General features: G+C 42.9%; 1 protein-coding gene across 8 annotated transcripts in view; it reads right to left on the bottom strand.

Moving 5' to 3' along the window:
• The window catches only part of GOLGB1 (golgin B1), a 72,475-nt gene that overhangs the window by 34,413 nt on the left and 10,567 nt on the right, over positions 1 to 27,495 (bottom strand). For 5 of the 8 annotated variants that reach the window (XM_080563910.1, XM_080563908.1, XM_080563909.1 and 2 more), the window contains 10 exons: positions 26,189 to 26,285; positions 25,429 to 25,581; positions 24,829 to 24,981; positions 19,301 to 19,459; positions 17,107 to 17,229; positions 16,544 to 16,657; positions 11,611 to 12,019; positions 10,016 to 10,101; positions 9,615 to 9,714; positions 2,225 to 2,298 (listed from right to left, as the gene is read on the bottom strand). In XM_080563910.1, the coding sequence (XP_080420036.1) occupies positions 2,225 to 2,298; positions 9,615 to 9,714; positions 10,016 to 10,101; positions 11,611 to 12,019; positions 16,544 to 16,657; positions 17,107 to 17,229; positions 19,301 to 19,459; positions 24,829 to 24,981; positions 25,429 to 25,581; positions 26,189 to 26,278 (1,461 nt within the window). In that variant the 5' untranslated portion in view covers positions 26,279 to 26,285. Of the gene's footprint in view, positions 1 to 2,224; positions 2,299 to 9,614; positions 9,715 to 10,015; positions 10,102 to 11,610; positions 12,020 to 16,543; positions 16,658 to 17,106; positions 17,230 to 19,300; positions 19,460 to 20,375; positions 20,567 to 24,828; positions 24,982 to 25,428; positions 25,582 to 26,188; positions 26,286 to 27,495 lie in introns of those variants that run through there. The other 3 variants (XM_080563913.1, XM_080563914.1, XM_080563915.1) reach the window with 3 other exon arrangements.

The following is a 27,495-nucleotide window of genomic DNA, read 5'->3' as shown; positions in this document are numbered from 1 at the left end:
AGTTCCTAACATACACTGTCTCTCACAACAACTACCTCTGTGGGAAAAGGTTTGAACTAGAGTACAAAGGGACTACGAGTCAGAACTAAGTAGAAATATTTTGTTTGTCTGGGATAGAGTTAATTTTCTTCATAGTAGATCATATGGTGCTATGATTTGGATTTGTGATGAAAGGAGTGTTAATAACACACCAATGTTCTTTTAGTTTTTGCTGAGCAGTGCTTGCACAGCATCAAGACCTTTTCTGTTTCTCACAATGCCCAGCCAGTGTGTAGACTGGGGATGCACAAGAAGCTGGGAGGGGACACAGCTAGGACAGATGTCCCCCGCTGACCAATACGGTATTTCAAATATGATGCTGTGCTCAGCAATCGGATGAAGAAATAGTGAATGAAATCAGATGGGAAGTAGTGAATGAACTCCTTATTTTGCTTTGCTTGTACACACAGCTTTTGCTTTACAATATTAAACTGTCTTTATCTCAACTCTGGAGTTCTCTCACTTTTACCCTTTTGATTCTCTTCCCCATCCCACTAGGTGAGAGTGAGCAAGTGGCTGTGTGGTGCTTAGCTGCTTACTGGTGTTAACCCACAACACTAGAGTAAAACATCTTTAAAAAAAATCTACTCCTCTCTCCTCTTGAAAAACAAAGACAAAAAAACATCCCAGCAATGTAAGGACATAAAACAAAATGAAGTGAATAGAATTAACACTTGCTGTAACTATCTAGAACGTAAGTACATGGGGTGCTAACAGGTTACCCAGTCATACAGAAGCAATCTCCAGACCCACATTCTAGAGTACTTTTGCCTTTGCAAGCTGCACACACTGAAATGAAATGTATGGGCTGCATTAAAATAATTTGTGTACACAACACAAACGCATGTACTGGATTTGGATTCATACATATCTTTGCCTAAAGTAATGGGTCAGGAGCATAAGTGGCAGGATACAGCTGTCCAAATGTGAACACTCCACAAAAACTATTTATATAGGCATATATATGTATGAAGGCACTGAAATGGACGCTTCCAGAGTTGGATTCGTCAACTGTTTTAAACACCCACCTTGGTCAAGGTGAATCATATGCTAAAGTACCTATTCACACCAATGCTTATAAAGGAGCTCTATAAAATAGCTCAGAGGCTTATAGCTGCCCTTGAAAAGACCACATGCATGCATGTGTTTACGCGTGTATGTACCTGTTGATCCACTAGATTAGACCTCAACAATAGGCAATTGGAATGTAAGGCTCTGAAGTCAAGCAGGATGAACTGACTCAGAATGCATGAGTCCCAGATGTCAACTTTTGCCCTAATTACTTCACAGCAGTAAAAACTTAAGGAAACAGTCTTTGGCATTTTCATATGTAACACCTTCCATCCCCATTTTTTAAATCAAAAGCTAATAAAAAAGTCATTAAATATGAAGCTTGATATTTTGCTATGCAATTACTGGAGAAGGAGAGAAGCTGGAAACTTTAAACCACCAACTCTCTCAGTTGGAGAGGACTGTTTTAGATAAAACACAGCATCATCTTCTTCCCCCTGCAGGCAGACTGGAACAGAGCGTGGCAGTCTGGAAAGAGCCAAGACCTTGCTCTAAGCTGACAAACAATTCTACAACAAATTCGTACTACAGGTATACACTGGCAGCCATCTCCATCACCTGGCTGACTGAGTATAAAGCAAAGTAGAAGGCAGGCAACCCTGCACTCTTCTCACCAATGGATTGCCTGCAACTGTACCTAAACCTGTTCACAGTGAAAGAATATAAAGATACAGTCTAGTCTCCTGTTTGACAAAGTGAACTCAGCTTCTTCCAGTCAGTCTGCCAGATCCCCAAAAAGGCAGCGGGGATAAGTAGGGTTTGAAAGGTATCCTATAATGACAATTGAACCTTTGGAATCGTGTTTCCTGAGACTTCCCCCAGTTTAGCCTATGATTTTGCTGCAGAACTAACTCATAAGAGGTATAAAATAGCAAGAATATGGATTGGGTGAATGAAGGACACAAGAATTCCACACAGACAGCAAAGGGAAATACAGTCTGATAAGAACACAGGACAAGCAGTATTTGGAAGCTATTTCTGTCTTTCACCATTAATCCGGTTAATAACAACCTTTCAAAGAGGATTGTTAAAAAAGGCCATAACAGCTTAGCTGTTTTAAGGCCAGTCCTTGACCTGTTTTAGTTTTGGCTTATTTCTGCTGCTTAATCATTACCTCCTTTGAATTTTCTGCAACCATCACAGCTTCCTGCTGAGGCTCCTGGAGAACAAGTTGCAAGCGTTGTATCTCTGAAACATTCAAAAACGCATGCACATGAAACAATTTCTTTGAAAATTAAAACTCTCGTTTAGAGAGTGACATGATATTCTTTCAGGAACTTTAGAGAACAGGACACATGGCTCCACACAGCACTTCTGCACAGAAGATATATAACATTATCATTGGATAACGTGTTAGTTATTTTTTTCCCTGAAAGAAACAAACCACCAAAACAAATTAATGATTTTAAGCACCTTTTAGAAAAGAAAATTTATTGTTCTTTTCCCTTTCTCCTTCCCCTGAAGAGGGGAAATAGAGAGAGATGTGATGGTCTCTTCTCTCTGGTAACCAGTGATACAGAATGTGTGGGAATGGTATAAAGCTGCACCAGGGAAGATCCAGACTAGATATTTGGAAAAATTTCTTTACCATGAGGATGGTCAAACACTGGAGCAGGCTTCTTAGCAAGGTGGTTGATGACTAATGGCTGTCAACATTCAAGAGGCATTTGGATAACGTCCTTAATAATATGCTTAAACTTTGGGCTAGCCCTGAAGAGGTCAGACAGGTGGACTTGATGATCTTCGTTGGTCCTTTCCAACTGAATTATTCTATTCTATTGTTATTTAGATTGAAATTAAAGGATAGCTGATAGAGCTTCAAGTTTTAAAAATCATTCTTAAAAAGTAGGAGAAAGAAAGAATTATTGTAGCAGAATGCTTCAAATTTCATTAGCATAAAAATGAAAAGAGAAATTGTCAAAACTGGGAAAGAATAAAAACACTGGAGGGCCATTGTCCAAATCAAGAACAGTACAAGAACTCATCTGCTGTTTGACTCAGGATATTTTTATTTTTATTTCTGAGAACTGGCATATAAACACCTTTCATGATAGGTATGTCACTATACTGTATATGATGAAATGACTGGACTGGTAGATAAGGGGAGAGCAGTGAGTATTGTCTACACAGACTTCAGTAAGGCTTCTGCCACAGTGCAACATAAAATCCTTACAGACAAGCTCTTGAGGTATGGGCCAGGCCCAGAGGATGGTTTTTAGCAGAACGAAGTCTAGTTGGAAGCCAGTAACTAACCACAGAGCCAATGTGTCAATACTGGGTCCAAGGCTAGTCAACCTCTTCATTAATCATCTAGAGACCAACAAAGGCCACTAAGATGATTAAAGGGTTAGAGCATGTCTCCTGTGAGGAAAGGCTGAGAAAGCTGGGACTTTTTAGCCTAGAGACCTGAAGGGGGGGGGGGGGGGGGGGAGGGGTCAGAGAAGATGGAGCCAGGCTCCTTCCAGTGGTGCCCAGTGACAAGACAAGAGGCAATGGACACAAATTTGAAACACTGTCTGAACACACAAAAAAAACATTTTTTGTTGTCTTTTTTTTTAAAAAAAACAAACTGTGAAGGTAACCAAGCACTGGTATATGTTGCCTAGAGAGGCTGCGGAGTTTCCCTTGGAGATATTTAAAAGACAGCTGGACATGGTCCTGGATAAGCAGCTCTGTGTGATCCTTCTTGAGCAGGAGGGATGGGCAAGATTACCTTCAAAGGTCCCTTCCAACCTTAACTGTTCTACAATACTCAAAACATTCTGATACTCAAAAGCAAAAGAAAGGCAAAAACATGTCCTGTACCGTATAGAATCATAGAATGGTTTGGGTAGGAAGGCACCTTTAAAGATCATCTAGTCCAACCCTCGTGTCAAGGTTAAGGACATCTTTCACTACATTACATCACTCTAAACCCCATTCAACCTGACTTTGAACACTTCCAGTGACTGGGCATCCACGACTACTCTGAGCAACTTGTTCCATTGCATCACAACCTTCATCATGAAACACTTCTTCCTTATGTCCAATCTAAATCTACCCTCTTTCAGATTAAAACCTTTGCCCCTCCTCCTGTCACTACAGGCCCTAGCAAAAAGCCTTTCTTATCAGCCCCCTTTATAAATTCAAAAAGGTCTCCTCAGAGGCTTCTATTCATGTCCAGGCTGAACAACACCAACCTTCTCAACTTTTCTTCCTAGAAGAGGTGTTCCAACCCTCTGATCATTTTCGTGGCCCTCCTCTGGACCTAATCTAACACGTCCATATCTTTCTTGTACTGGTGGTTGTAGAGCTAGTTACAGTACTCCAGGTGAGGTCTCATGAGCAGAGTGCAAGGAGAGAATCATCCTTGACCTGCTGGCCACACTTCTTACAAAGCCCAGGATATGATTGGTTTTCCAATCTACAAGCACTTGTTGCGAGCTCATATCCAATTTTTCATCCACCAGTATCCCCAAGTCCTTCTTTGCAGGGCTACTCTCAATCAATTCATCATCCAGTCCATACTCATGTTGGGGATTGCTCTGATCCAGGTGCAGGACCTTGTACTTGACTTTGTTGGACTTCATGAGGTTTACATAGGCACAGTTATCACACCTGTGAAGGTCCCTCTGGATGGCATCCCTTCCCACTAGTGTATCAACTGCACCATTCAGCTTGATGTCATCCGCAAACTTGTTGAGGTTGCATTCAATCCCACTATTGATGTTATTAGTGAAGATATTAAGTTGTATTGGTCCCAGTACAGACCTTTGAGGGACAGCACTCATCACTGGTTTCCATTTGAACGCTGAGTCATTGACTGTAACTCCTTGGATGCTGTCATCCAGTCAATTCGTTATCCATCTATCAGTTCATCCATCAAAACCATATCTACCCAATTTTGAAGCAAGAGTGCTGTGCGGGACTAGAAAGGCATTATAGAAATCCACGTAGATGACAACAGTTGTTCCTGCCTTGTTCACTGATGCAATGATCAGTTATGGAAACTGGGGTCCACAGTGACTGGAAAAATACAAATGTTGTATCCTACTTCAAACAAAAGAACAAAAAGATGATCTGGAAAACTGCAAGCTGGTATGCCTTACTTTGGTCTCTTGGAAAAATTACAAAATGTATCCTCTTGGTAGAGAGAATCATAGAATCATTCAGGTTGGAAAAGACGTCTAAGATCATCTAGTCCAACTGTTCACCTAGTACTAATGTCCACCACTAAAACATGACACTAAGGTCTAAACATACACAGTTTTTGAAGACCTTCACAGGTGGTGACTCAACCACTTCCCTGGGCAGCCTATTACAATGCCGCACAACCCCTTCAGTAAAGAAATTTATCCTAATATCCAACCTAAACCTCCTCTGGTGCAACTTGAGACCATTTCCCCTCGTCTAACCACTTGGTGCTTGGGAGAAGCACCCACCTCGCTACAACGCCTTTAAGGTAATTGTACAGTATGGTAAGGTCTCCCCTTAGCCTTCTTTTCTCTAGGCTAAGCAACCCTAGGTCCCTCAGCTACTCCTAATAAGGCTTGTTTTCTAGACCCTTCACCAGCTTCATTGCCCTCCTTTGGACACACTCCAGCACCTCAATGACCTTGTAGAGTGAGACCCAAAACTGAACACAGTATTAGAGGTGTGACCTCATCAGAGCCAAGTCTCATCAGAGCCAAGTACAGTGGGACGATCACTTCCCTAGTCCTTTTGGCCACATTATTTCTGATACAAGCCAGGATGCTGTTGGCCTTCTTGGCTACCTGAGCACATTGCTGGCTCATATTCAACAGGCTACCAGCCACCTAGAGAGTTTTTAATCCAAAAAAGAGTATAGCTGTCCAAGCCATGAGCAGCCAGCTTCTTCAGGAGAATGCTGTGGGAAATGGTGTCAAAAGCCATACTGAAGTCTAGGTAGACCACATCCACAGCCTTTCCCTCATCCACTGAGGATGACACCTTGTCGTGGGAGATCAGGCTTGTAAAGCAGGACCTGCCTTTGATAAACCTATGCTGACTGGGCCTGGTCACCCGGCTGTCCTCTAAGTGCTGCATGATGGCTCTCAAGATAATCTGCTCCATGAGCTTCCCTGGCACTGAGGTCAGACTGACAGACCTGTAGTTCCCCAGATCCTCCTTCTGGCCCTTCTTGTAGATGAAATGTATCACATTTCATAGAATCACAGAATCATTAACATTGGAAAATACCTCCAAGATCATCTAGTCCAACTGTCCCCCAATATAAACCACTAAACCATGTCCCTAAATACCACATTGAACCTTTCCATAAACACCCCCAGGGACGGTGTCTTCACCACCTCCCTGGGCAACCCCTTCCAATGCCTAACCACTCTTTCTAAGAAGAAATTTCTCCTAATTTCCAACCTGAACCTCCCCTGGTGCAATTTAAGCCTATTCCATCTTTTTCTATTTCTAGCTATCTGTGAGAAGAGGCTGACCCCCAGCTCCCCACAACTTCCTTTCAGGTAGTTGGAGAGAGCAATAAGATCTCCCCTGAGCCCCCTCTTCTCCAGACTAAATAACCCCAGTTCCCAGTCCCCTATTTGTTCCTCACAGGACTTGTGTTCCAGGCCCTTCACCAGCTTTGTAGCCCTTTTCTGGACACTCCACAGCCTCGATGTATTTCCTGTAGTGAGGGGCAATTTGCTAGCCACCAGTCAACTGGGACCTCCCTGGATAGGCAGACTGCTGTTAAATGATGGAAAGCGGTTTGGTGAGCATTTCTGCCAGCTCCCTCAGTACCCCTGAGCAGATCCCATCTGACCCTACAGACTTGCATACATCTAAGTGGAGTAGCAGATAGCTAACCATTTCCTCGTGGATTGTGAGGTCTTCATTCTGCTCCCTGTTCCTATCTACCAGCCCAGGGGGCTGAGTACCTGGAGAACAACTGGTCTTGCTGCTAAAGACTGAGGCAAAGAAGGCATTAGTTACCTCACCTCAGCTTTTTCCTCATCTTCTGTCACTATGTTTCCCCCCCACATCCAATAAAGGAAGGAAATTCTCTTTACTCCTCCTTTTCTCATTTACCTATTTGTAAAAACATGTTTATTTTCTTTAACAGTGTCCTGGTTCCAGTTAGGACAGAGTTAATTTTCCCTCATAGTAGCTGGTAGGGTGCTATGTTTTAGATTAGGATGAGAAGAGCGCTGATAACATGCTGATGTTTTAATTGTTGCAGAGCAGTGTTTACACCAGGCCAAGGACTTTTCGGCTTCTCGCTCTGTCCTGCCAGCGAGCAGGCTGGGGGTGCAGCAGGAGCTGGGAGTGGACAGACCCAGGACAGCTGACCCAAACTGGCCAAAGGGGTATTCCATACCATCTGACGTCATGCTAAACAATATATAGGGGTGGCTGGCCGGGGTGGGGGGCCGGGCTGCTCGGGGATAGGCTGGGCATCGGTTAGCGGGTGGTGAGCAATTGCATTGTGCATCACTTGTTTTCTTACACATTATTATTATTAATACTATTATCATTATCACTATTATTATTGTTATTATTATATTCCTGTCTTAATAAACTGTCTTTATCTCAACTCACCGGCTTCACTTTCCCGTTTCTCTCCCCCATCCCAGAGAGGGAGGGGGGAGGGTGAGCGAACGGCTGTGTGGTGTTTAGCTGCCAGCCGGGTTAAACCACAACAAACAGCAATAGTCAGATTGAGCTCAAATCGGGCTTTGGCCCTTCTAATTTTGTTCCTGCAGAGCCTCCTGACGTTTGTAGTCCTCCTGAGTGTCCCCTTCTTCTAAAGGTCATGAACCTTCTTTTTCTTCCTGAGCTCTAGCCACAACTCCCTGTTCAGTGAGGCTGGTCTTCCACACTGGCTCACCTTTTGGCATGTGGGGACAGCCTGCTCCTGTAAGTTTAGGATTTTTCTTGAAAAGTGTCCAACCTTCCTGGATTCCTTTGCCCTTCAGGACTGCCTCCCAAGGGACTCCTCTAACCAGTCTCCTTATCAGGCCAAAGTCTGCCCTCTGAAAGTCCAGGGTGGCAGTTCTGCTAACCCCCCTCCATACTTTTCCAAGAATCAGAAACTCTATTAATTCACAATTGCTGTGCCTGAGGTGGCCTCTAACCTCTTGAAGCACATTACCACGCACAGGGAAGAGGAAGTGGTGACTGAGAAATAGTCAGCATGCATTTACCAAGGGCAAGTCAGACTACTTGATTGCCTTCCATGCATTTGTGGATACAGAGAGAGCAGGGAATGTCATTTACCTTCACTTTAGCAAGGCTTTTGCCAGTGTCTCACAAAATATTTTTGTATCCAAGATAAGAGACGGTCTGGACTTCAGGACAACTCGATGCATAAAAAAAAAATGATTGTATGGTCAGGCTCAGAGAACAGTGCTGAATGAGTCATTCACTATCTGGAGGCTAGTAACAAGTGGAGCATCACAGAGGTCCATCTTGTGACCTCTTCCATTTAACAACTTCATCTATGACCTGAAGGTGGCAGAGTGCACACTCAAGTTTGGAGAACACATCACACTGGGGAGAAACAGTTGATACCCTCAAGGGCTGGGCTGCCGCTTAGAGAAACCTAGACAGGCTAGAGGAAGGGTGTTAAAGAAACCTCATGAAATTCAACAAGGACAAATGCAAAGTCCTCTCCCTGGGAGTACAGGCTAGGAACTAGTTCTCTGGGAAAGGATCAAGAAAATCGGATCGACAGTAGGCTAAATACCAGCCAGCAGTGTGCCTGGCAGTACACATCACCAGCAGCATTCTGGGCTGCATGAACAGCAGTCTAGCCAGCAGATACAAAGATATTATTCTTGTCTACCTGGCACTCGTTAGACTGCATTTCAACTACTGTATTCAGTTTTGTATGGACAATACAGGAAAACATTGATAAACTGAAGCAAGCTTAGAAGACCATCGAGATGGTCATGTGGCTGGAGCACTTGCCATGTGAGGAGAGGCTGAGGCAACAGGGCTTATTTAGCCTGGAGAAGACACAGCTTTGTAGACACCTAAAAGAAGCCTTCCAAAACCTGTGAAGAGGTTCTTGAGAAGACAAAGCCAGGGTTTTTAGAGTGATGCAAGTTATGAGGATGTAAGACAACAGGCATATGCTGAAACAGAACAGGTTCCAACTGGATATCATAAAAATCATTTCTGCCATGAGGACAGTCAAGTGTCAGAAGAGTTGTTGTATAGTCACCATCCTGGAAGTTTTCAAGACCTGACTAGACAAAGGCCTCAGCAACATGGTCTGATCTCATAGCTGACCCTGCTTTGAACAGGAAGCTTGACTACAGTCTCCCTGAGATAACTTCCAGCGTAAATTATTCTGTGATTCATCTTTGTTCTAGCTAATTCTATTAGAGGTGCTGCCTGAACCCTTCAGTATAAGAGCTAATAAATTCTACTTTTAAGAACTGGAAAGGATTAGCATTTTTTAAGATCTTGTCAACAAAAGCATATTGAACCAGTAACCGTGGACATGTTTTTTTATCTAAAATAGATAAGAAGAAGGATAATAATACCATCTTCAGTCTTCCGTCTTTCCACGTTTTCTGTGGATAGTAGTAAAGTCCCAGTCCCATCTTCCTTCTCTATCGTTTTTTCCTGTGAAGTTGTTTCATCCTGTTTAAACATAGGATGGAGGAGAGAGACAAGTTTGCACACAGTTTTTACAGAAGCATTAGTCTTTGATTTTTCAGTTATCCCTTTAATGTATCAGTTGGCAACTTCTGAATTAGTCAGATTGTCTCCTATTTTTGCCCAGGCTCTTATAGTCATAACACGTCTGCCCATGAGCTGAGAGAACCCAAAAGAATGTTTCTGAAGCAACACCACATGAAAAAGAAATTCTAAACATTTCACTCTGTTTCAGTTCCTCCTCAACATATGGGAAAATTTTACGAGACCTATGAAAATACCATACCTCTTTGTTCAATTCAGAGACCTCCAACCAGGATTTCAGCTTATTCTGACAGCATACAAATTCTTCAGATTTCTGTATAAGTTCATCTAAAGGAGGAAGGAAAAAAGGGAGTTAAGGCGTATCTTTTTTTTGCTGAAATATACCCAGTTTAAATGTATGCACTACAGTACATGGAATCTCTATATCCCAGTCACTGCTCCAGTTTTGGGACCTAAAGTAGCTGGAAAAAATCAGTTTGAAATATTAGCCTCCAGTAAGATTAGTATTTTTAGTTCTGATTCAATATAAGCGTACAGAGAAAAGTGGTACAGTTTGCTTTCCTTGGTTGCTTGTTTAACATTTCAGTAGAAGAATCTGAAAGATTTTGAAGAATGTGGCACATCCAAGAAGAACTCGCACAAGTCGATGGAAGAAAAAGGAATCCAATAAATTATTAAAATTAATTAGAAATATATATATGGCTCAAGAAATTAGCAAGTCTCAAAAAATTATAGGCTACGACACCACAGGAAGAAAGTACAACAAATGCTACCCTTTTCAAATAATATTTGGGAAGTTGTGGCAGCCTGGTGAAGTGCCAGTGACTGGAAAAGGGGAAATAAAACCCCCATTTTTAAGAATGGGAAAAAAGAAGATCCAGGGAACTACAGGCTTGTCAGTCTCACTTCTATGCCCAGTATGACCATGAAGTAGATCTGCCTGGAAACTACACTGAGGCACATGGAAAACAGAGACGACTGGTGACAGGTAGCATATCTTCACTAAGGTCAAATCGTGCCTGACAAATTTGATGGCCTTCTACAGTGGGGTTATAGCACAGGTTAATAAGGGGAGAGCAACTGATGCCATCTACCTGGACTAGTGCAAAGCACACAATACTGTCCTGCACAACTTTCTTGTCCCTAAAATGGGGAGACATGGATTGCATAGATGGACCATGTGTTAGGTAAGGAATTGGCTAGACGGTTGGATTCAAAGAGTTGTGGTCAACAGCTCAATGTTCAGGTGGAAACCAGGATATCCTGGCTTTTATCAGAAGTAGTGTGCCCAGCAGGACTAGGGAAGCGATCCACTCAGCTCTGGGGAGGCCGCACCTCTAATACTGTGTTCAGTTTTGGGCCCCTCACTACAAGAAGGACATCGAGGTGCTGGAGTGTGTCCAAAGAAGGGCAACAAAGCTGATGAAGGGTCTAGAAAACAAGTCTTATTAGGAGTGGCTGAGGGAACTAGGGATGTTTAGCCTAGAGAAAAGAAGGCTACGGGGAGACCTTATCATACTTAAGTAGGATATTAGAAGAAATTACTTTACTGAAGGGGCTGTGCAGCATTGGAATAGGCTGCCCAGGGAAGTGGTTGAGACACCACCCCTGAAAGTCTTCAAGAAACATGTAGATTTAGAACTTAGTAGCATGGTTTAGTGGTGGACATTAATACAATCTTAAAGGTTGATGATCTTAGAGGTCTTCTCCAGCCTGAAGGATTCTACGATCAGTAGTTTCTTACGAGCCATCATAAAAGCAAAGCCAAGTAGAAGGCAACCCAGTGATTCTTCGGTTCTTGAAAACCTGCTTCACCAAAATACCATGCTTACTCACCTTGTAGTTTCTTTATTGTAGTACTGTTCTCAGCAGACAGCATCAACAGCTGGTCAACATCCTGTTTCAGCTTATCATTTTCAGCTACAAGGGCAGCATAGCTAGATTGGAGTTCTTGCTCAGCCACCTTTAGACAACTGATCTGTAGGTTTTTCTCTTCCACCTCCTGCCTTCGTTTCTTCTCCAGGCCTCTGTATCTCTCTAATTCCACTTGCGCCCTTCTTGTCTCTTGTAGCTGTTCTGAGAGACACTGTACCTCCTCCTGCAAGTGATGGCAGGACAGCTTCCTCTCGGCTAGTTCCATCTCCATTTTCTCTCTAAGACTCCGAGACTCTCGTCTCTCTGCATCTAGCACATCTTTCAGGGAGCTTAGATCCACTGACATCTTCTGGCATTGATCTTGTAACATCTGTAAAAGGATATGAAAATTAAATTAACTCTTATCTAGATCAATTCAGCACCAAAGCGAAGTACCTGAATTAAATCTTAAAATTGCCATTATATCCTCCTCAAATATTTAAGTAGCAGAAAGAATGAAATAAACATGAGAGGAATCTCAATTTGTTAGAAAGAACCTGCCCTACTACTTGCTTCTTGAAAGGATATAAAGCTGGGGTAAACATGAACTCACAATTTGAGTTCAACTCCCAAAACTAAAGAAAAGAAAAATCTAAATTTAGTGCAGGGGAATAGACAGGAAGAAAACAGTAGAACAGTTACCATGAGTTGTGTTTTAGAGGGAAGAAAGCTTCCCAAAAAGGTGAGGAAGCACTACAACAGAAAAAGGAGAATTATAGACGACAATTAACAAATGGAACAAAAGTGTATATGTGAAATTGGGTTAAAAATGTTGAAAAAGGAAGCCATAAGTGACAGAACACTCTACACAATGCCCAGTGATTCATGAAAGATCTCAGAAAGCTGGTGGACACTGACCACAGATTTAAGACAAACAAGGAACAGACACAGAACCTATACTTGCCAGAATTCCTTTCATCAAATTTCCTTCTCCTAGGCCTATGTATGGTCAACATAGTTAGTTTCTGGAGGAGGCTGATGAGGAGCTCCTTTTACACTATGGGTAGGAAGAGAAGCTTCCACCCCATGGCCTTAGGGTATAGGTACACCCAGATCTCCTGATGACCATATAGTGGGCACAAGGGGATTCAGGGCATAGAAGAGGAATCAGGGGACCCCAACAACCATGCCATGAAGATATCCATGCTATCACTCCACAAAACTCTTTGGCAAGCAGTATAATCAACAGTGAGTACAAGTCAGCTCACCGAGGTTCTTCACCTCTTCTTGACAGTAAGAGGTCCCACCACTGTGCCTGGTTGGGACACATGAACAAGAAAATAGAGTGGTGCATAAAAGTTTTAAAGAAAAGAAAAAAGTTTCCGAAGTGAGGCTCAGCACTGGACGGGCTTTGCGGAGTGCTGTGTGCGGAAAAGCTATGAAGGCTTGCAAAACAGATGCCCATGAGGGACATCTGGGTATCACGTGGGAAATATTTTCTCTCGGCATGTGACTGAAGCAAGACAGGACTCCTGGCCATTGCTGGAGGAGTTATTGGGCAGGCTACAATTCTGACTCATTATGGTGACTCCTATGAGAAGAGGTCCAGAGCATCTTGCTTACTTGTAAACTGTATCGTAATCTAGCATTACTCTACCACTGGGGGATGGGCTATAAGTGGTCAGAAGAAAGCCATTGTGAAAGAGCTCCAAATTGTGTTTACAAAACCTGTTGAAAATCAGAGCTCTTCAACCAATATACATGAAAGGAACAAAAAGTGGCTTCTTGCCTCCTCATCAAAACTACATTTCATCCACTAAACACCTTATGCAAGTTCTATAATAATAATGATAATAACAAAATACACGTACATTACCCACAAGAACCACCAAAATAAACGTATGTTTCTCTGTTCATTGTCTTCAAGGTCTAAACAGGAAGAAACTATTTCCAAGATATTTAAGAAGTTTCCAGCATTTTGGTCAGAAATCAATTTCTTTCTGCTTCTCTCCAAACGTACAAGACAATGAATCAGCTCACATTTGCTCCCTACAAATACCTTGAGAGTTTTCAAAGCCTGACCAAAAAATCTGGAAGTAGATCAACCTGTTGTGTTCTGATAGAGAATAATTATAAATAAATAAAGGAAGAGAGGTGGTAGAATTAGATATTGCTTTGAGACCAAGGATATTTATAATAAAAGCTAGCATTTCTCCAGGAAGAACAATATTAATGTTCAAAACTTGAATTAACTAAGGACACTGGAGGACAGCACAACCAATGACAACAGTAGAGGTCCCTTTTGTTTCTAAGTAGAAATGATGAGCATTTGAGCTTAAAAATGAATTTGTAACATATCTGCTTGTTTGACCAGAAGTGCAGCTGATGTACTGCACCACCCTCCCACGAGACTGATAAAGCAGAAGTTCATTCTGAACGGTGGAGATTTTCAGTTGTGCTACTGAGGAAAAAAAAAGGTACTCATCATATATCTGCAAACAAACCTTTTAAGGGATCTCATCTCAAGGGGCACATGTATATATAGTCATGTATGTAGAGACTTGATCTCATTTTATTCACACTCCAAAATGACTAGGTGAGAGCCAATACCACTGCAGAAGCTGTGTCATATTACCAAGTCCTTCACAAGTTGCACCAAAGAACATCTGTCTTTGATCTGGCCTGGACATTGTATTCCAGAACAGTGTAGCTATATTAGCACCATGCTAGGTACTTTTGCCTTAGGTGAAGCACCGTGTATTTGTCAGCTTTGAATGCACCAGGCCGCACTGCACAGTATGGTTAGATTTTGTCCCTGTTCACATGCACAAAAACTGGGCTGCTAGAGAGGTCTTCTGAAGCATCTTTATCCCTGTTGCTTGGCTGGACCAACTGTAAGCAATGCACAGAGACCTGTAGCTCTAAAACCTGCCTTAGAAAAAGTTCAAGTTCAGTGCAGATGCACGTGTTAGTGTGGTGGCTAGAGCCCCCTAAACAGCTATCACCTGGAAAATCTATAGCTAGCCACAAAACCAGATTAATAGTTACAGAGCCTTGTAGTCCAATAATGTAGCATTGACACTACTAGTAACAGGACTCAAAGCTTTACATTGCATTTACAAGTCCTCTGGAACAAGGCTCGTCAAGCCTGCTGTTTGAACATGCCTTAAATTCCTGGAAATGATTTTACTCAGTTTAGCTACAAAAATATTTTCTCTTACCATGTAATTAAGCAAAATTTGTTTTACTTATCTTCATCCATTTACATTATTGCAGCTTTTTTTGTTTTTCTGTAACAGATAGCAGCTACAAAGACCTACTCTTTGTAAAATGAAATAGGTATGACTAACAACAGTATAGTGTAGAAAAATGCGGGCCTGGTGAGACAGCAGAGGCACTGAGAAGCAGGAACACAGAATGGGATGCAGGAAGTACATGAAGGCAGGGAATGATAGAAGGTGAGGCACACATTGGAATTGGAGACCCCAACGCTATAAACACTTCACCAGTGGTCAGTTGAAAAAATGCAATCTGGGAACTGGAGAAAATTGGATAGAGTAGTAACAAAATAGACAAAGAAATAGAACTCTATTTGATGACATAAAGCATGACATATAGACAATATCATTTTATTTCTATGACATAAAACACATCATGTATAGTAAAATCAGATGCAGCATGAACTTGCTTTCTAATGAAGACAAAACAAAGTGTAAAACCATTTTAGCAAACATAAAAATAACTCCAAGTGGATCCTGGATTGAGGAATAAGCTACGGACACAAAATTCCTCCTGTTTGGAGATTTGTGGTGCTGTCAACTCGCTGCAAGCCCTTATCCTCAACCAGACAGAAGCCATCAACTTTTGGGGAGACTATACAAGGCTGAGCATAAAGCCAGAAATAAGGTTAGAAAGTGTGCCTAGTAATCTTTAATAGCAATATTATTGAAATCTTTTCTGCATAGTAGTAATCATTTTCTTTTCTTTTCCAGAACCAAAAAAATCTGTCCTCTTCTTTGAAAGGGAGGAGTATCTTAATTTTGAGGTAACAATCACATGATTCCCCACTCAGACTAAATTTTCTCTTATCCAAGAATTAACATTTTTTCTCTCTGAGCTGAGGGATTTGCCAGCTTGATTTCATGCTCGAAACTTGGTGCCAGAAATAAGCCGGTCTGGTAACTGGCTACTGACAAAAGTCCAGTCCACCGCATTCAGTCTGGTGCACAAAAAGTTTGACACGAGCCAGCAGTGCGTGCTTGCAGCCCAGAAGAACAGCTGCATCCTGGGCTGGATCAATAGAGGAGGGGCCAGCAGGCCAAGGAAGGTGATTTGGCCCCCTCTGCTCTGCCCTTCTGAGGCCCCACTTGGAGTGCTGCATCCAGGTCTGGGGCCCCCACAACAAAAAGGATGTGCACCTGTTAGAGCAGGTCCAGAGAAAGGCCACAAAGATGATCAGAGGGCTGGAGCACTTCTCCTATGAAGAAAGGCTCAGAGAGCTGGGTCTGTTCAGACTGAGGATGAGAAGGCTCTGAGGAGACCTCACTGCAGCTTTTCAATACTTAAAGGAGGCTTATTAAAAAGATAGAGAGCATCTTTTTGCTCAGGCAGGTACTGATAGGATAAGGGTGAATGGCTTTAAACTAAAAGAGGGGGAATTAGATTAGATGTTAAGAGAAAATTCTTCACTCAGAGGGTGGTGAGGCACTGCAACAGGTTGCCCAAAGAAGCTGTGGATGCCCCATCCCTGGAGGTGGATGAGGCCCCGGGCAGCCTGATCTAGTGGGGTGGCATCCCAGTGCATGGCAGGCGGTTCAAACTAGATGATCTTTAAGGTCCATTCCAACCCAAGCCATTCTATGACTCCACTAAAGAGACATGACAGTAAAGCAACAAGCAAAACATGAAAAAGTACCTGTTTTTGTTGTTCAGCCATATGCAATTCCTGCTCCAGAAATTCTACCACCTGAGTTTGTTCTAGCAGAGCTGTTTCCTTTTCCTGTAGCTTTCTCTGAAGTGTATGCAGGTTCTGTAAGAGAGACAGCACTGTAACAGTAATCTGAGAGGCTAACATAAGAAGGCTAGATTCCCTTGTTTCATCCATAGACCTACTTTTCATAACACAGTTACTTTAACAGCCTAAATAACTTTGTTCTTTATTGACATTTATTCTGGAACCATGGTACAGTAAGAGCACACCACTGTTTCACAAATAGGGAACTAGAGCTCAATAAACGAGTACTTCTTAACTGTGACAGGGAAGGTTTTATAGCAAATCAGCACACTGAAGCTGGAACTCTGAAAGTCTAAGATAGCATCCTAAAAGTAAACAACCAAAAAAAGCAGACAATCAGATCAAACCCCTTCTCGTCCCTTCTGACTTACTTTGCTGAGAACTGCTTTCCCAGTGAGTCCTCAGACTAATAAAAATTATTTTCTTTTCTCTTCACCTTCATAAGATTATAATAACAAATATACCTGCTGCATCTCTACATCCAGATTTGACTCAGCCGCTATCTTCAGCAATTCAGCTTGGTGCTGTTGAACCTGCTCTTTTAGGAAAGCTTCCTTCTCCTCAATTACTTCCTGCAGGTGACTCAGCTGAAAACATAAGCCACAATATATATATATATATAAACAAACAAACAACAAAAACAAACAAAAACCTGCACAACAACAACAAAAAAAACAAACAAGAAAGTTATGAGCTTAACAAATGTGCAGGCCAGCTTTCAACATCAGCACACCACGTGTGTGTGTGATGATGTCTTCAGCTTGGTAATCCTTTACGTCACCTTGGTCACACGGTATCTTTAACCTCCTAATATATATACGTTAACTGATATTTGTGATTCCAGAAAGCAGAAAATGTAGAATTTTCATTTACAACTACACAGAACGATAAAAGATATAATTTCTATATAAGTCCAACTTCATAAAACTTCTGGTTTTGTATTTGCGTAGGATACAGTCTATTTCACATACCAAAACCTAAAACTGACATCCATAGTATTAACATAAATCATTTTATAAATAAACACAATAGCAGCAACAGCTGTTAAGTTATGTGATAAAAAGCTCATCTACACATCCATGGCAGAGCAGAGAGAGGCAATGGCAGGTGTGGGAGTCAAAAATAATACTGTGTCCCAGCTACTCCAAAGCCCATCACAGGACAACAATAATCCCACCAAAAGCCCACCTACGCAAGCCTAGAAGCACAACGGCAGGCAGACAGGAAACCAAATTCTGACTCAGAGTAAGGGACACCCTTCCAAGGGCTGCTTCCGTAGTACTTCTTCCTCAGAGAGCCATCACTCCCATTATTCAAGCATGAGACTCATTAAGATAACTGCAGAGCACTTTTAGCAGTGGCTACTGCCTAGGGATACAGGATGTATTAGTGGAAGCAGCCAAAGAGGACTGCAATTCTGGGACTGTACAAGACTTATTATGGGATGTTTAGAAGAGGAAGCAAGGGCAGGGAAATGGATGGATCTAGGATATCTGGAGAGGAGCAAGCATGAAAAAAACCAGGCAGTAAAGGCATACAAAAATAAAAGTCAGTTGTGTGTGCAAACAGTGGCTTCCCTGGCCATGCCCTGTACCTGATCAGCAGTCTGTCCGATCTTCTTATAAAAGTCCATTTCTCTTTTTCTTTTCTGTGGGAAGCACCCTCTATCCAGCGTGCATGTGTGTGTATCACGGGGAGGGAGGTCTGAGTACCAGTAACTAGAATCAGACCGTGGGTCAAAGGGCCCATGTGTCTGTGGTGCCAGCAACTGTAGCAAGTGTCAGCATGTAAATGAGTGTATGATCACTTTCTAATACCAAGCCAGACTATCTGGCAAGTAGGTGAAGAGGCCTGGGAGCCAGGACAGAGGGTGTATGGTGCCCAAGGACAACCACAAGCAGACTTGACGACTGGATGGCCAGGGGAGCTTTAGCTAGCTACCAGAGACACCACTGGGTCCTGGTGAGGTTCTCTAAGAGCAAGACCTGCCTTTGTGTATTTGCATGTCCCTGAGGGTGAGACCACAGGGAGCTGGCTACTGGAAAGACCAAAAGAGTCCTGGTCAGGGTGTGCATGAGTGTATGTTATGTATGTCCATTAGTACACCTGTACCTCTCCAAGGCAGGTACAGAGAGTTAGCAACTGGAGGGACCAGGGGAGTCCGAGTCAGCTCTGTGCGTGTGTGTGAGCAGAGGAGTGGGGCTGTGGGCCCTGTGGGTTTGCATGTCTACCTACAAGCAACTGGAGAGACTAGGATCCAGGGGGCAGTTACTGGGCAGTGTCAAAGCACAGCTGCTGGTAGGAAACAATCTCTGTCTGTACATATTCTCACTATTCTCTCATCTGAACTGAGAGGCAAATAGGGTGAGGCTTTTGATACTGCGTGTGTTCATGCAAGTGCTGGTGCTTCATTCTGTGCTGATCTGTATGGCTGTCTGTGTACATGTATAAATGAGCTGTACATGCATAGCTGCCAGGAATTGCATTTTCAGGCTGCACCTGGGATCATGGAGCTATGGTAGCCTCACTTCTGTCAAGACTGCCATATTTGGCCATATCCCCTAAGCAGCAGCATGTCCTCAAGAACAACTGTCCTAAATTATGCCAGTGTCAGTGGTGGAGTGAGAAACACATAAAAATAGAAGCCTTTTCGTGTACCTGTGTCGCGTACTTGATTTCAGCATCATTAAGATTCATCTTGGCTAGAGCCAGCTGTTCCTTCAGATCCTGAACAGTATCCTCTTGTGCCCTGAGCTGCTCTATTAGTCCTTTGACTTCATCTCTGTGCCCTTCATTTGTATTTTGATTACTCTGACACTGCAAGAAGAAAGAATTGAGAAGAAAAGAAACACAAGAAAGAAAACTGATTGGTACTATTGCTCAATTTTGAAAATAAACAAAATAAATCAAACATGAAATGCTACATCACTCTTTACTCCTAATCATAAAACATTTTTTTATTTCTTTACTTATTCTTTGTTTCTTAAAATGAAGTTAGGCTACATTAAGTAACATTTTTCCTCATTTCTATATAGGCATGTACAAGATGTCTTTAATTGGGAAGTGTTTCCTAAGTGTTTGCATTGACAAATCTGGTGGCCGCCTACAATGGGGTTACAGCATTAGTGGATAGGGGAAGAGCAACTGACATTATCTATCCGGACTTGTGCAAAGAATTGGATACTGTCCCACATAATAGCCTTGTCTCTAAACTGGAGAGCCATGGATTTGACAGATGAGCTGCTTGGTGGGTAATGAATCGGCTGGATGGTTGCACTCAGAGTGTTGCAGTCAACAGCTCAGTGTCCAAGTTGAGATAAGTAACAACCGGTGTTCTTCAGGGGTCAGTTTCTTTGTCACTGAAATGGACAGTGCACAAGCAAGCCTGCCAACAACACCAAGCTGTATGGTGTGGTCAACATGCTAGTGGGAAGGGATGCCATCCAGAGGGACTATGACAGGCTTGAGAACCTCATGAAGGTTTGTACAGGTTCATAAGGCCAAGTGCAAGGTCCTGCATCTGGGTCCTGCATCTGCAAGCTGTGCATACCCCATCCCTGGAGGTGTGTGACATCAGGTTGGACGAGGCCCTGGGCAGCCTGATCTAGTGGGTGGTATCCCTGTGCATGGCAGGCATTTGGAACTATATGTTCTTTAAGGTCCCTTCCAGCCTAAGCCATTCTGTGCTTTTATGTCTAGGTCTTTCTTGTACTGAGTACAGGGGAAGGATCACCTCTCTTGACCTGCTGGTGATAATTTGCCTAATGCAGCCACTAGCCTTCTTAGCAGCAAGGGCACATTGCTGACTCATGTTCAACTTGGTGTCTACCAGGAGTCCTTGGTCCTTTTCTGCAGATCTGCTTTCCAGCTGAGTAGCCCCAGCCGGTACTGTTGCCTGGGGTTATTACAGTGAGGAGAAAGCCCCTGTCATGGAGAGGAGAAAAAAGGCAAACCAAATAAGAAAAAGTTTTGCTGTGTAGATCCCTCATGATTTCCTAGTTGAACCACTTATGTTCAACACAACATGCAACCCTAACCTGAATGTTTTTTTTTTCCTTCAAGTAACAAGATATCTCCCGTGGAAATATCACCATTACTCAAGGCAGCATCTTCTTAGGTAAATAATTATAAAGGAATCTGTAGCTTCTCAGTAGGCATAGCCTTAAAACAAAATATTTGGCAAGTTATTTCTGAGTCAAATACATAATATTGCCAGTAATTGTCCTAACATCATTTCTCTGAACTAAAACCCGGTAACACTCTGGTGCCCAACATTTCCGCTGAATGCTGTACCAAGATCTCTTTCTTCTAATTAGAAGCTTTTTCTAAACCATTTTTCTTAATAGATAATTAATACCCACTCATTCACCTGTCATTATGGTCCTTTCACTTTGACAGTTCTGTCATTTTCTTGGTGCTTACTTTCCTCACACAGTTCTAGAAAAAAATTGTGGCCTCTAAGCCTTTGGCTGACTAAATAGCCAAAATATTTTGCATGTCTAGTAAAAGCAGTTGCTAGTATGACTGGGAGACAGAAAGTCCTTTGCTGCTGTCAGAATTCATCTTTCCTAATTCTAAGTGATCTGAACATGAATACACTCCATATTAAGGCCTTGCCACTCTTGATATAATGGGACAACTGTTTGCCTTAAACAAAAACCTACCCTTTTAATGAAAATCTACATCACATTGATTCACTGGTAATAAACTCTCTCTGATTTTGCCTTCAACTGATGAATTTGAATTTTGCAGCAGAAATGCTCATTAGTCCATAACAGTCTACATAAAATAATGCAACAGCACACCGGACTACACATGCTACAGCCAAATAAGGTAAATAAAGCCTCAGTGAAATAAAGCCTGAGTGACATATCTACACAGACTGAGGATTTTTTTCCATGGCCTTGCAGTATACAGTGGCGGGATACCAAAACTGCTTGATCTCCTGTTTGTTAAATTGTCTCATTTTCATATTATGTTAATCCTCAAAATCATCCAGTTCCTCCCGTATGAAAACCAAGTGCTACTTTGTATTGAAAAAGGTTATCAGATGATAGTGTAAAGCAATTTACAGCAACAAATTCCTGTAATTTTTGTGATGTCATCCATCAACAATATTAAGTACAAGTCACGTAGCCAATCATTACTCCATTAGAATCATAGAATATCCTGAGTTGGAAGGGACCCACGAGGATCATCAAGTCCAACTCTTGGCTCCAGACAGGACCACCCATAAATCAGAACATATGTCTGTGTTACCCAAATGCTTCTTGAACTCCATCACACTTAGTGCCATGAACACTTCCCTGTGGAGCCTGTTCCAGTGCCCAACCATCCTCTCAGTGAATAACCTCTTCCTAATATCCAGCCTGAACCTCCCCTGACACAGCTCCATGCCATTCCCTTAAGACCTGTTGCTGGTCCCTACAGAAGAGATGAGCGTCTGCCCCTCCACACTCCCATCATGAGGAAGCTGTCGGCTGCCATGAGGTCTCCCTTCAGCCTCCTCTTCTCTAGGTTGAATGAGTTAAGTGTCCTCAGCCACTCCTCATGCATCTTGTCCTCTGGACCCTTCACCATCTTTATGTAGTCTTCCTTTGGACACTAAGAGCTTTATGTCCTTCTTATATTCTGGCACCCAAAACTGCACACAGCACTCACGGTGAGGCTGCACCAATGCAGACTAGAGCAGGACAGTCACTTCCCTCAACCAGCTAGCAATGTTGTGCCTGACGCACCCCAGGATATGGTTGGACCTTTTGAAGGCCATGACACACGGTTGACTCAGATTCAGCTTGCCATTAATCAGAGCCCCCTAGATCCCTGTCTGTGGAGCTGCTCTCCAGCCTCTCATCTCCCTAGTCTGTACATATATCCAGGGTGACCCCAACCCAGGTGCAGAATCCAGCACTTGTTCAACTTCATGTGGTTGGTGATTGCCCCGGTCTCTAATTTGTCAAGATCTCTCTGCAAGGCCTGTCTACCGTGGATGAAGTCAGCCACTCCTCCCAATTTAGAATTGTCCACAAAGTTACTTAGTATACCTTTGAGTCCTGCATCCAAGTCCTTTATGAAAACGTTAAAGAGAACTGGCCCCAAAACAGAGCCCTGCAGAATCCCACCAAGTGACTGGCCACCAGCCTAATGTAACCCCATTTACTATAAACCTTCGAGACTGACCTATCAGCCAACAGTTCACCCACCGTACTATGCATTTGGTCAGCTGTATACTGGACATTTTGTCCAGAAGGATACTGTGAGAAACAGTATTGAAAGCTTTACTGAAATCCAAAAAGATTACATCAACTGGCTTCCCTTGGTCAGCTAAGTGGGTACCTTGTTACAAAAGGAAATTAAGTTCATTAAACTGGTCCTTCCCCTAGTTAATCAGTGTTGGCTGTGACCAATGACTGGACTGTCTTTCAGGTGTCTTTCAATTAATAGCCACTCTTTACCTGACAGTTCACCATTAAATATCACTTACACTCACCTTTTAACATCTTCCATAATCTTTTAATCTTTTTTTCAATGTTTCTATTAGCCCTCATCTTCCCTAGTGTAATGAAGATCATCTGCAGCCAGTTCTCTTTAGTATCTTTAACAATGAAACGGACAAGAGGATCAAGTGTAACCTCAGTAAGTTTGCAGACAACACCAAGTTGGGTGGGAGCATTGATCTTCTTGAGGGCAGGAAGGCTCTACAGAGGGATCTGAACAGACCGAATTGATGGGCTGAGGCCAGCTGTATGAGGTTGAACAAGGTGAGATCCTGCACTTGGGGCACTACAACCCCCTGTAACACTACAGGCTGGGGGAAGAGTGTCTGGAAAACTGCCTAGCAGAAAAGGAACCTGGATGTATTGCTCAATAGCCAGCTGAACATAAGCCAGCAGCGTGCTCACTTGGTCAAGAAGGCCAACAGCATCCTGGCTCACATCAGAAATAGCATGGCCAGCAGGACTAGGGAAGTGATTGAACCCCTGCACTCAGCTCTGGTGAGGCTGCACCTCAAACACTGTGTTCAGTTTTGGGTCTCTCACCCACTACAAGGACATAGAGGTACTGCAGCATGTCCAAAGAAGGGCAACAAAGCCAGTGAAGGGTCTAGAGAACAAGTCTTATAAGGAAACATTGAGGGAACTTACTTAGTCTAGAGAAAAGGAGGCTCAGAGAAGACCTTATTGTTTTCTACAACTACCTCAAAGAAGGCTTTAGCAGGATGGGGGGGTCAGTCTTTTCTCCCAGGCAACAAGCAATAGAACAAGAGGAAATGGCCTTAACTTGCACCAGGGCACGTTTAAATTGGATATTAGGAAAAAAAAAGTCCTCGCTGAAAGGATTGGGAGTCACTGGAACACACTTTCCAGGAAAGTAGTTGAGTCACCATCCCTGAAGGTCTTCAAAAGACGTGTAGATGTGATACACGGGGACATGGTTTAGAGGTAGACTTGGCAGTACTTGGTTAACAGTTGGACTTGATGATCTTAGAGGTCTTTTCCAGCCTACATGATTCTATGAGTCCAATGTCCTGTGATCCGTTTGGACTTCTATTGCATTTGCCTTGCCTAGTCATATTAACTTTTTAAAGAAAAAAGTATGTGGTCAGCAGAACAATTTCAAAATTTTTCAGAAATTGCCAACCATGGTAGTTTCTAGCTAGTAGCTAATAGCTTCTTTCTCTCTACACTCTTTCTCCCTACTTTTACCCAGTTTTATATGAACAGGTCTTGTTAGTCACAAAACTTTGAGGTAGCACAGCAAGCTACATGGCTTCAAATGCCTTTCAAATTTAATGACCTTCTTGTTCTTGTATTCCAGCCAACCTCATCTTTCCTTTGCTGTACTTACATGACAGGTAATCTTTTGAAACTTACAGCTTAGACACAGAGATGTGATTTCTGCAGGGAAAAACTTAACTGTAACAGATTACCAAAGATATGCCAAAGGTATGCAAAGTGAAACTGGCCCACACCCTTGAGGACATCAAGCTGTGCACCCCAAGGGCATCTGTAGTACAAAAAAGCTAGACAGACCAGCTTCCTACAGGACAGACATCCTAGTTGGAACTATGAATGACCTGCTAATAACAGAGATAGGTCCTACTAGCTCTCTGGGACCTAAGATGTAAGAGAATACCAAACTATATATAGAGGCTAACATCTTTTAAGTAGCCCTGTTCTCCCAACCTTAGAATACACTTGTTCTTCTGATAAGGTCTGTGTAGGCATCGGTGATCCTTTCTCTGTCAACTCCTCAATGCGTTTGTTCAGAGAGGCCAGTTTGGCTTTGGCCTGAAGTTTCAGCTTCATCAGTTTTGCATCTGCAGCCTCCCGCTCTTCCTGTAAAAGAAGGATTCAAAGGGATTATGCTTAAAACACATACATATCTTTGGTTACGTGCCATAAAACCACTGGACTGCTGGATGGCTGCAATACAGCCCATTCTGTCTCAGATACTCTGAACTGGAAAAAAAATCACAAGAGATATTAGTATTTTTTATACTAGTATAACAATATATATGAGGACTCCATGTGGGCACAGAGGAGCTCCACAACAAAATACATGGCATGCAATGTATCTACTCTAGAGGCAACTACACCTAAGGTAAGTGTAATCCTACATCTCTATGGTTAGCGCACATTCTTTGGAATTTAATCACTCTGAAATTGATGCATTTAGTAGTGCAGATATCTCTAAGGCTTGGAAGAAAACAGAGACTGACTTGCACAGAAAGCTGATGCAGCATTTCACTCTTGTTCCCAGGTCCCCACTAAAAGAAATGATACCTTGAGTACGGTTTCTTTTTGCTGGAGCAGAGCATCCTTTTCTCGGATCAAATCCTTCAGCTGGACAACTAGTTTTTCTGTTTGAGCTAGGCGCTCCAGTAACTCCCCAGGTGCCTCCTCCATGCTTTCTGCTCCTGACTCTGAAGTTTGTACCTGAAATGGTGAAATGAGCACTCTGGAGGAAAGAAGTCCAAAAAGACTGAAATATAGCATCCAAATGGTATCTTCATTGCCACTCCTAAATGCTGCACTCTTTCATGCAGCCTACAGAACTACACACAATTAGGTGAAACCAGGAGAAAAGCTCGGGATAGCCTTGAAAAAAAATATACAAGAAAAAAAAAAACAAAACATTTGCCAAAGACAACAGCAAATCTGAAACAGTTTGGGGGGGATGCTACTACCCACATGTTCTGCACTGTCTCAGGTATCAGAGAGCAACGTGCAGATCAACCCTTCCACTGTAACCCAATTATGCAGAGCTCCCTTTTAAGCTTTACAGAATATTTAGCACTCTCATAAGTCTTTCTTCACTCAGAATTTTTTTTTCTATATGAGGTGCTGAAACTAAGACTATGGTCTGCATCGCAAAAGTGCTGACTTAAGAGGTCAGAAATACAGGAAACAGAGTGGAATGCCAGTTCGGTCTAGCACTCAGCAGCGAAGAAACAGGAAACGGTTTTCACTGAAACCACATACTTTACACTCCCCAAGTAACTCTCAATAAGATGTGAAAATCTTTCCACTACAATGTACTTACAGTCACAGAGGATTCAGTAACTGCATCTGCACCATCACCTGACAGCTCCTGTAGAACAGTATTTGCTAAACCTGACAAACGGCTCAGCATCTTCAGCCTGAAACAAAACAAAGAGTCAGAATACAGTTGCAGTCAAAACTGCTAGGATAACGCAGGTATCCCTCCATGCTGATTTTCAGTGTTACAGAGGAGACCAGTCTTATAGAGAATACATCTCTTCTGCCAAGAGAGTGTCATGGCTTTGGATGGGATAGAGTTAATTTTCTTTGTAGAGGCTCCTATGAGGCTGTGTTTTGGATTTTTGATGAAAATAGCGGTGGTAACACACCAATGCTTTTCGTGGATGGAGAGTAGTGCTTACATAGAGTCAAGGACCTTGCTTCTTATGCTGTCCTACCAGCAACGAGGCTGAAGGCACACAAGAAGACTGGAGAGGATGCAGGTAGGACAACTGACCTGAAATGACCAAAGGAATATCCCATACTATATGACATCATGCTCAGCAATAAGAACTAGGGTAAAGAATCATAGAATGAATCATAGAATGGCCTGGGTTGAAAAGAACCTTAAAGATTATGTAGTTTCAACCCCCCTGCTCTGGGCAGGGTTGCCAGCCACTAGAGCAGGCTGCCAAGAGTTGCATCAAACCTGGCCTTGAATGCCTCCAGCGATGGGGCATCCACAACCTCCCTGGGCAACCCATTCCAGTGCCTCACCACCCTCTGAGTGAAAAACTTTCTCCTAATTTCCAACCTAAATCTCCCGTCTTAGTTTAAAACCATTCCCCCTTGTCCTATCGCTACCAACACATGTAAGCAGGTGTACCCCCTCCTGTTTATATGCTCCCTTCAAGTACTGGACTGCCGCAATGAGGTCTTCCCGGAGCCTTCTCTTCTTCAAGCTAAACAAGCCCAGTTCCCTCAACCTTTCTGCATAGGAGAGGTGCTCCAGCCCTCTGATCATCTTAGTGGCCCTCTTCTGGACCCATTCCAAGAGCTCCACATCCTTCTTGTGCTGGGGACCCCAGGCCTGCACGCAGTATTCCAGGTGGGGTCTCACAAGAGCAGAGTAGAGGGGGACAATCACCTCCCTCTCCCTGCTGGCCACCCCTTTTTTAATGCAGCCCAGGACATAGTTGGCCTTCCAGGCTGCAAGCGCGCACTGCCAGCTCATGTCCAGCTTCTCGTCCATCAGGACCCCCAAGTCCTTCTCCACAAGGTTGCTCTCAAGTTCCTCTTCTCCCAGTCTATATAAATACCTGGGATTGCCCCAGCTCAAGTGCAACACCTTGCACTTGGCCTTGCTGA

The sequence above is a fragment of the Anser brachyrhynchus genome (genome assembly GCF_964034855.1).
Source record: "Anser brachyrhynchus genome assembly, chromosome: 1".
Classification (NCBI taxonomy): domain Eukaryota; kingdom Metazoa; phylum Chordata; class Aves; order Anseriformes; family Anatidae; genus Anser; species Anser brachyrhynchus.
The sequence above is the reverse complement of the archived record's forward strand: the minus strand, read 5'-3'. Positions and strand labels throughout refer to the sequence as shown.